General features: G+C 37.9%; 1 protein-coding gene across 1 annotated transcript in view; it reads left to right on the top strand.

Annotated features, from left to right (window-relative positions):
* Positions 1-4,825: 4,825 nt before the first annotated feature.
* The window catches only part of LOC115926908, a 10,610-nt gene continuing 4,451 nt past the window's right edge, over positions 4,826-10,984 (top strand). The window contains exons 1-3 of the mRNA XM_030992525.1: positions 4,826-5,058; positions 6,416-6,586; positions 7,120-7,305. Coding sequence (XP_030848385.1) covers positions 4,826-5,058; positions 6,416-6,586; positions 7,120-7,305 — 590 coding nt within the window. The remainder of the gene's footprint in view (positions 5,059-6,415; positions 6,587-7,119; positions 7,306-10,984) is intronic.

Genomic DNA, 10,984 nt, shown 5'->3' with positions numbered 1-10,984 from the left:
AGTTCAAGTTCAAGTTTTTATTTGCATTTTCAAGAAGAAAAATACAAATTATATACAATAAATAAATTACAAACAACATTTTACAAAAGTTATTATACATGTGTACATGTAATTTTTTTTTTGCATAACAAAACACATTATTTATATTATTCTTAATTAAGTTATTAAGGAATTATAAGATAATCATATCATAACAATTTATATCAAGAAGAAAAATAAAAATGTTGCTGTATATTTATATGTCAAATAAAAATAGAGGGATCCACTAAAAAGCATGGCTTATAGAGTGTGGACCCCTCAACAAATAATGTTATAACAAATTAACACAAGAATAAATTTATTAAAAAACAAAACAAGTGTTGTGTATGCGGAGACTACTGAAGAGAACAGGTATCAACATAATTGTAAGACGCAGTGTGGGAGCACAAGGGTAGAATTATCAACTACATGGACAACATTATACAAACGAATTGGGGTGAGTCGGTGTGGACCGCAGGACTGATGGACAGCGTATATATATAAACAAAAAAATAGGAAGTACGTAGGAATTCGGAGCATGATGAGAGAGAGGCTAAGTGTGCAATTATAATTAGCACCAATTGAGATTATTCTTGCAATGACCTTGAAATTAAGCAAATTCATTTACACGGCCGTTTATTGCAAGTAAATTAATTGTAATCGCAAAATATAATGCAATAACATTGTGAATTTGTAATAGTTACTTTTGATGACATTTTTCAACCGCAGATGTGGTATTTTGTAAATAACCTAGAAGAAATTAATGTTACTTTGATTAAGTTATTCCAACAAGTTTGTCTCACTCAAAAACCATGCTTAAACCTAACACTAAACCCAACCCTCGCCCTCATTTTGACCCTTACGTTATAATTTACGTGGTACTATGTGGTAAGCATAATATAAGGACCAATAGTTTTATTTAGGACTAATAGGTTAATACAAGCAACAAGAAAACAATTAACAAAGACACAATTTATTATAGGATCAAAACTCCGATTTCAATTCAGTAAGTAAGTGAAAATAAAGTCAAAATCATATCAATATACCGTAACGGAAAGAAAATCAAATTGTTTAAAACAGACACGACCATGGAAACGATGGAGGAGAGCATTGGAACACCCAGAAGATCGACTAGTGACTACACTAAACTAATTGATTTGAGAAGTAAAAAAAAGCATGACTGTAATGTTAAGCACCCGATGTGCCCATTATCATATCTGAATGCATAATCAATGCTTACTGATTTTTTTTTAGTAAAATCTTTGTAACTGTTGAAGGTTATATACTTAATCGTTTTTAACACAGCGATATATGAGGTGTCGCTATATCAGGCATGTTATTTTCTCTTGAGATTATACTCGTCCGTGTACTTATACCAGGGCCATATCTAATAAAGAGTTGCGATTGACCCGAATCAATCGCAAGTCCTCCAACCCATCGCAAGTTTGCAGTGTCCCGTGACTCTTTTGTACATGCGATTGATATAAATCGCAAATAAATTGCGATTAATCGCAGCTACTTGACCCAGGTTATGTTATATTTCACATGTTCACATATTTGTAAAATATATAGACTTAGTCTGAATTGTTGTGTATGATAATAATATATCGAGGATAAGGTTTTCTATCCAACGATATAATGTAAATACACGGCTAGCCATGTTTGAGGGTGAAAGTAGCCGCCCGTAACACTCGAAGTTTTGAAGTGCTTTGACTTTCTTACACAATCTATTATACTGGACAAATACTTCATGGGAGACTTTAGAGACAGTCACACCTGGGTGTTGGAGTAGGCCTACTTGAAGAGGGAGAACAAATCTAACATGAAGACGGCTCAACGCCACTCCTGGGCCCTGTTTCATAAAACCTCTTATCATTAACAACTGTCACAGATATAGGGCAAATCTGTTCATAGCCAATCATTATATGCGGATTTCAGTAGCGTATAACAGTGATCATAATCTTGTTATTGATAACAAGTTATATGAAACAGGGCGCTGGTGGAGTAACACGAGACAGGGTGAGGGGCAAGATATAGAAATAAAATGACTACCTGACATACAACCGAGAGAGAGATGAATGATAAAGAGAGAGAGAGAGATAGAGGGGAGAGAGAGAGATGAAAGAGATGGATGAGAGAGAGAGAGAGAGAGCAAGAGAGAGAGAGAGAGATGAGAGAGAGACAGATGATAGAGAGAGAGAGAGAGGGGAGAGAGAGAGAGAGAGAGAGAGAGAGAGAGGGAAGAGAGAGAGAGAGAGATGATAGAGAGAGAGAGAGAGAGAGAGAGAGAGAGAGGGGGGGGAGAGAGAGATAGAGGGAAGAGAGAGATAGCTGGAGAGAGATATGAGACAAAATAGAAAGGTACGTCCCTATTTTGCCAATTTGTGTTTCACTGATGGCAACTTCAAGAATGCATAATTCCTATTTTTGATAGGATATTGCAAACTTTCACTAACTTGTTTTTCTCACTAATTAGTTCATCTAATGTTCTTCTGCTTTCATTGAAACCAACAAAATATCAAGGTGGACTCTTTAATGAAGTTGATAAGTTATGTTATGAGTAAAAAGTATTATATTTCCTATCCCGTCCCTTATGCAGTCAAACGAGATTATTTTCAGATTTTTAATTATTTTTTAGATGTTTTTTATGATTTTTTTTTTTTTTTTTACATCGGGAACAAATTGTGTTGATAATAAAAGTAGCTCCCACCCCCTCCCGGCTGATTGATGGTTTTTACTATGATGATGTGCCTATACCGCATTCAAGACGTGATCAACTGCAATGATAATTTGGATTAAAAGTTCCTTTCACGGAATGTCGACTGCTTCTTAGGCGATCAATGAACGTGGCTGTTCGTGTTGTTTCCCTATTCATGTTGTGGCCTTTCAAGTTTGGCCAAGGTTGATCATTGGGTGGCAAATCGATACACCACCCTGTCCCAACTATTGATTTTTATGTACTGGTTGGATGCATTCTGCATGGTGCACGCCTTGAAGTACCCATCGGCAAATCTTCAAGACAATTCATTATATAAAGCCTCAATAAAGCGTTACAAAGCATCATTGCTTGACGCTTCTTTTGAAAACAACATCATCGCTACTTAAGAAAAGCTGGCACTTTCCTGAATAGGTTGCATTTTGATGAAAATTCACCGAAGCGAATGATTGTGTTTGAGTCTTGAGGTTGCTGACGTAGTTTCACACCATGTTATCCATTATCATTTGAAATTTTATTCCGCTGAAATGGAAGTCACAACTTTCTTATGATTGCACGTTTGATCTTTCATCCCTTGGCTGAAAGCTATGGATCAAAACAATGCGAGGCAATTACTGATATATTGCTCTCGGAAGACTGGCAGGTGCATTATCTTTGATTATCGCATTCAACTGTTATTGATTTGAGACTCAAGGGCATCAGAACTGTTTTGGTTTATACGATGAATTAATCTTGCATTTGGAATGTCTCTATTTGTGTTGGAGTAGCCCGACGATGATGGACCCATCGATTCCATGTCATCTATTTAAGTGTTAATGTTTATTTCACCAAATTTATCTCCACGAGGGAGTCAAGCCATACCTTTATCGGCAAGCAACCAAGGGACATACGACTTGAGGTGATTTGGTACATGAGGGTTTTATGTCGCATGCACATCCACTATGTTTCGAACCCAGCATTCATTTACCCAAGACCACTGCTCTAATCACTTGGCTTTAAGGAAGAGCTGATATTCTCATGAATGCTAGCTGTAGCCAACCTCTGAATTTACTATTCTTGCATTTGCCAATAATCTGTAAATTGCCCATTCTCTACGGAAACATGTTGGTTCCTTTTCTAAGTCAAACATGGAATGAGGAAATTCGGAAGTCAACTCATTTAGAAATAGCCTATAGCTTCCACCTCAATTATAAATACTGAGTGTGGGCAGGTCTGAGACTTCTAGCAGAGCAAATAATGCAGCTTTTAACTTTAAATCACAGCGTTAATGAAGAATCAATCGACTCCTCTTCTGAGCACTAAACAACACCTTGAGCGGCGCACGCCTAACTTTACGTGGCGCCAGTTTGATTTTCGAGGCAGTTTTATCAGTGTATTGGAGCGACTCGTGCGTGTGGGTTGCTTTCTGTTTACAGTGACTGTAGATCTAAGTGGTAAGCTAGAGGATATTAACAGTGTACATTCACGCTTTTAGAGGGCTATCAAGGTAAATGCAATCATATTCACCGTATCGACGGCAAAGGATTAGTAATTAGCAGACGGTGTTCACGGAGATGATTTTTTTGTCGAGTTAACGTGACCAATCAAGGACAAGTAATTAGCTACTGTGGCTAACTACACGAAGCATAAACTGTAAACATGCATTATTATAATAATGTCATGTATATACAAACTTTGTCGTTGCTATATGAAACTTTATAGTATACATTCGACTCGAAACACTTGCATTTCGTGATGTATAGGATAACATTATTTGCAAATACGACCGATTAAGTTTTCTCCTGAATATCGTGTTTATTCTCTGGACATCATGGTTCTGCACTTGATTCTCCACTTGCTCCCGGAATATGCCAATAGGACCAGATAAGGTCGACTTTCAAAAGAAGAAAAAATATCAGCAGAAGTTATTGTTGATATGTTGTCTTGAGAGACAGAACTCGAGCCAAAGATTTTCTGAAGCGAACATCGGCTCAACTCTAAGCCTACAATGAATGTAGGTGTAACCACAAATGTTGTATCCATGTCACAATTGTCATCATCACCGGTGTCGTCGTCGTTGTCAAGGTCGACGCGTTGATCAAGCTTGTAACCATGCCCCTAGTCGGGAAGCACGTCTACCAATGCTTCAAGAGCTGTACATTCGTTCCCTATTTCGACCCCGATCCCCTGGAGCAGCTCAACGACCACTGCATATGTGAACCGCATCATCTACCAACTCATCAACCGCCTACATCGACGACTTCGAAGCGACCGCCGACGTCGTCTTCTTCTACGAAAAGACCACCGAGGGGGAGATCGGGAGGAAGCAAACTCAGAGGATCAAGGTTAGTATTTAGTGGCTGTCGTTAAATTTTACAACCTGCATTGAATTATATTTGTGTGTCAGCCTATGAAAACAAATTGATTTTCATGTTCATGGCTTGGCCAAGGTTCTATGTCTGATGTACATAACTATGTCGTTTGTTTCCTTTTACGTAAATGGATCTACTGTCATAAAATATCAAAATAATGATATAATCAAATACAAATGTGTCGAATAAACTGAAATATCAATATTAGCAGTACGCTGAAGCAGAAGCCATTCTATTTTCCTACATTTATACTCCATATTCTATTGTCGACACAATATTGTTATGTGGGGAACATGGAAAATTGTTTAAAGGCCTATTTGTAAAAATGCATAGAGATGTGAAATCTTGTGTAGACCCATATCCATATAGTCGATTTAACTGAGATTGTGAAAATATTTTTCCAATTATTAAACAAAATCATCTAAATTAGGGCGATTATTTTGAAGCCCTAGATAATGCATGTACACTTTCAGCATTCTCATGAGAGTACTTCCTTACTCCTATATCTACGTTACCGACCGCGTACGATTTGGGTTTAATGTATATCATAACTGTTCATGGTGCGTCTTGGGGCATAGATTAGACCAACAAAATGTGGAATAAATTTAATAACACATTTTGGTATCTGTATGGGACATCAAATGACCCAAATACCCTGTACTTACATGTCCATAAAGTGTATTAAGAAAACCAGCCTTTTTACAGTGGCATCTTGAAATCTACACCTTTTGTTTCAGGTGAACTGGTATACACTCCAGTCAATAATTAAACACTGCCAATACAGGTGCCCGATCAATAAGGTCAAGTGACATGCAACCTTTGTTTCATTTTTAATGAGCCTAACTTGAATTCAGTTTGTTTATCGATTTGCATATTATTTATACGCGACTCGTGTATAAGGTATATTATATCTTCTTTGTATATCTATTATATGAGCCATTGAAACATCCTTTAACAACTGTGAGGTTTGTGAGAAAAAGTTGATCCCACAAGTAAAATTATATCATCATAAAGCAATGCTAAAACCGCAAATAGAACTTGAGAGAAAAAGGATGCTGATTTGGCGTAGTTTAAACCATTTTCATCTTCACATGTTTCGTTCAACGATCCAAAAGAAGCTCTGTACAATTACCATTATACATGTTTCCAACAATATATCCAATTATTATAGCTCGACTGTTTTAACATAAATTATAATGAACATTTAAATTTAGTTCATGGTAACGGCTTAACTGTGAAATAACAAGGAACAAGAATAACAACTTTCTTGAGAGATAAATCATAAGAAACATCACTCTAAAATACTCCTGATTTCTTGCATTATAACCAGGTTCCCGTCAATCGCTAGTCTGTTCGACGAGGGATTCAACGAGTGGTCTCCTCAAGACGACCACGGTGCCTCGAAGAAGCAGAATGGTCGGACGACGATCAGGGGAACGACGACCAGGAGGAAGTCAGATCGTAATGCTCCAAACCTTCAAGGAGAATACACTTCAGAGAGGTGGGTAAAACGTTATTTTGTCTCGTGCATGAATGGTGATTTGGTTTCAACACGATCGCAAGGACTTTCAAGAAATCACCAATAGGCCTTCAGTTGTATTGTCCTTTGTTGTCGTAGTCCTATGTTCGGATTATGTACAATGGAGTATCAAGCAAATCAACCTAAAGTGATATCAACAACATTGGTCCTCGAAAAAGTGTAATATTTTTCTTTGAATTAATATCTCAGTAATTTAAACAACTTAGAATATATAGAGAGCAGAATTTAATTTCTCCTTAAACGCATTATAGTTTTGCTTGAAAAATCCATTTTTATTTTTCAAGTTATCAACAATTCAACTACATCAATTTTCTACTTGAAAATATCAATATCACCTTGAAAATGTAGGTCTTTTGGGTTGTGGGGCGGGGTCAGAGTACTCTGAGTATATCACAGATATCTGATGCAAGTTCGTAATGCAGAGCTATCTTTTGTTCGTATACAATCATTATAATAATTAACTATCATTATTATCACTTTTATTGTCACCATAGCAACAGGCAGACTCAGAAGGACGGTCAGCCATTTCGTTTCTATGATGATACGAGCCGATACATGGCGGAATATCGGGCAAGGCATACTCAGAGACTGGTTGGGTTTGATGGAAGCAGTGACCTGGAAGATCTTACGTTCGGAGAAAACCTTCCCGATCCCTACATCTTCAAAACGGCACCATTTAAGTAAGTACAATCAAATACGTTTCATGAGTTAAGTATCAGAAAAATAAAAATTCATGGTGAGAATGAAACTGTGTTATAAGTAAAGTCTTCAGGGTCTAATGCACCATGTAGTTAGATGGGTTACACCTCGAAAGAAGTACGTGGTGTCACCCTGAAAATTTACCCATCATTCAAATACCTCTCCTAGCAAACCTAAAGAGAGGTAGGACTAATTTCTGATTGCAGCTCGAATGCAGTGTTGTTTTGATAATTTGTAATCTTTATCATAATCGGACATATACATTTGAAAGGCGAAATAAATATTGACAGGGACAGCATTTTATTCCCAAATTGAAACTTGCTTGGAATTTTTTTTAAATACTGTCTTGTAAATGGAGATGTTAATCATTATGAGATACATCAGTGACGTAACCATTATAGGATGGACCTGATATACCCCCCCCCCCCCCCCGTTTGTAGGCTCAGAATTATAAAATCAACCAAACTTGCAAAGACGCGGGCAGCAACCATGGAATATTTCACTCCCCCCCCCCCCCTCCCTCTTTCTGGAAGATCCCCCTCGCTTTGTTAGTTTCAGGATATTACACTTTAGCAATCAAATTACAATAATTCTCCCACAACATGTAATTAATTTAACGATGGAGCACTTTCAGAAGCCAACCGAACCCATATACATGTAGATAGAACACCCTTTTCTTTTCTGTAACACCACACTCCTCAATAAGCTCCAAACTTACACCTCAGTCACACCGACACCCGACCAACAAGACAACGAACAAGAATTTACATTACGGCCAATAGCCAAGAATCGCTTGGTTTGGGTCGGTTTGGTAGTGTAACCACCCCTTGGTGTAACAGAGGTATAAGGTAAAGTGTACTATATGTCAACCTTAAGCTGGGAAGACTGACAAGATTGCGGGGAAAGGGTTTCTAAGAATGTAAATCCTTTCCAGCATGTCGAGGATGGGGATTATTTTGGGAAGGGTGGCAATTATACAGCAAATCAGTTGACAATAGATCTTGTGTTTGCCAAGATGACAGCGGAACTATATAATTGACGGCTCCCAAAGAGGTTGTATCGAAACCTTAGACTTCCAACTTTACTTTTGAAACAAGTATGGGCAAATGAGTTGTGTTACATGTATTTATACTTTGAGATTTCAGCACGAATACACTTTTATAGACATGATCATGAATCGTATTGAATAGTCATCAAAATCATGCATGCACCCAAACTGACCTTAATATGAGTCTGAGCTCAAAATAAAACAATGCAAATTATTGGTTTTGCCTCTGCACTTTTCATTTGCATAATATATTCGTTGACAGTAGTGTAATTACTAACTCTTAATCACTGTGAGTTCCTCCAATTTTAATCAGGATTTGTTCCCGAGAAGCGCAGGGGCATTGTTTCATAGACATAGCTTGTGTTTGAAATTTTGTGTAGGCGCGGATGACATAACTTAAATTTCTTATAATATTGAATGGTAAATTTAGCCAAATTGGTTGTCTTCTGCGTGAACATTATAGAAATTACCATTTTCCATATTGACATTTAAGCTTAAAGTGTAATTCTTTTAACATGCACTTTATTTTCGTCGCTCAGCACAGTTCTGAAAAGAAATAATCTCTTTTGCCTTGTCAAACCAAGTTGTGTTCTGCACTTGATGGGCTTCTAGTCCCATCAGATTGTATAGCAGTGATGGAACCCATTCAATATATCAAGACACTCTTTCAAATAAAAGATTAGCCCCCATTCTATAGTTGCGTATACAGTCGTGGGAACTACTCTGTAGAGTGTAGAGTGATAGTGAATGAATTGAGCGTGTGGGTGTATAGGTGTTGGTGTTCAAGTGAATTGTTACGATGCATGTTGAAATTGTCTCCTTTCTTCTTCTTTTTTTTTGGGGGGGGGGGTGTCTACATGTTTGAAAAAGGTTATGGTATGTAAATATTATAAGTTACGTTCCTCTTATGGTATTTATGAAAAGTCAGAAATTCAACATAAGACTACTTCACGAATTAGCATAAAATGTGTTGCATTGTTTTTGACGCTATATAGCAGACCTCATACAAACTACATAGTTGAGTGTCTAGTATAGTTATGAACCAAGTGTTACCCGACATAGCAACAGTGGCCGTCTGTTAACCGAATATCTACCTTGGAAATACAATGTCATGACAAGATAAAGGTAAAGTCCAAAGTATGAACCATACCAAGATTTTTCTTGAGGAAATGTGACATTAATTTACATTTAAATATCACTTTATTTGATGTTTTGTCAGTTTCAAGCTCTGACAGGTAGGGTTATCAGCCTGAAACAGTCATATATAATTGAATATAATGTTTGGTAACGCATGTGAAAAAAATAGATTGTACCCGTCCACTTATCAAATAGGCCTACCACTATTATTATAGCAAACACGAAATGAAAGGCGAGTGAATTTTGTGGTCTTAGGCACCCTGGAAAGAAGATTTATATCGTATGTGTGCTATCTTGATGTAAAGTGTTTTAAATGCGCCCATTCAGTGACCACATTAACATACTGGCAGCAGGGAGCTATTTTGCACGAGAACAAACAATGAAATCGATCGCGATTTGTTATTGGCTTGCATTGTATTTGAACAAGACACTATTAATAGAGAATCAGAAATAAGAAAAGCGAAATGTCAAGCTTCTGTTTGATCCCCGGCCCCCCCCCCACTCAGTGTTATTTAGGGTACGCATATGCTCGTACCCTATTTTTAAAAGCACCCCCTATCTGAGGACTGCCAACATTTCCGAACCCCCCTTTCGCGGGCTTTTCGCGGGCTTTTTCTGCCTTGGAGACCCCCCTAAATCAGGAAAAATGCTCAATGTACCCCCCTAAATTCGGAATAATTTCTCAGGAGTTCAAAGAGATGAGAGAAAAAATGAAAAACACCCCCTTTTTAAAGAAATCTCCGGGTGAAAAGTCAAATACACCCCTTTTTTTACAATTCTCGGGCCGGACTTTGTCGCACGAAAAGTACCCCTTTACCGGACATTTTGGCAACACGCATGCGGTCATTTCGACCTCTGAGTGGGGGGGCCGGGTTTGATCAGACCGGTCGACGCATCCTTTCTAATTGCCAACACACTTTCGTCTGTACATATAACACCGGTTGTGAGAGAAAGAATGGTTGCAAGTTTACGATTCGAGTCCTATGGAACCCAGCTCTTACACGGACAGCTTATGATAGAGAAGTACGCATTTGTCAAAAAGTATCTATCAGAGAAGTCTTAGAGGTATTACTCGTCGTTGTATGCATTGGGTAAAGAGCAGAACGCGTATATTTATCATAATGATAATGAGTTTCATATATAGTTTTTAATACATGATCATGAATACATTGCAGAAAGAGCTGTATAGGCCTATATCAAACCGACACTATAGAGAGAGGGCGATGGAGAGAAAGAGAGAGGGGGAGAAGAGGAGAGAGGGGTTGAGAGAGAGAGAGAGAGAGAGAGAGAGAGAGGGGGGGGGGGAGAAGGGGTGGAGGGAAAGAGAGAGATAGAGAACGAGAGAGGAGGGGAAGGGGGACCTATCTATGGAAGATCGACACTGCACAGAATTTTCTCTACAAAGGTTATTTCAAGAATTCTCTTAGGGAAGAAAGAATTCTATCGGGCTCGTATCATACATTCAAACATAAATC

The sequence above is a fragment of the Strongylocentrotus purpuratus genome, unplaced genomic scaffold (genome assembly GCF_000002235.5).
Source record: "Strongylocentrotus purpuratus isolate Spur 01 unplaced genomic scaffold, Spur_5.0 spur5_scaffold_2, whole genome shotgun sequence".
NCBI lineage: Eukaryota > Metazoa > Echinodermata > Echinoidea > Camarodonta > Strongylocentrotidae > Strongylocentrotus > Strongylocentrotus purpuratus.
This window is presented reverse-complemented; position numbering and strand designations above follow the sequence as displayed.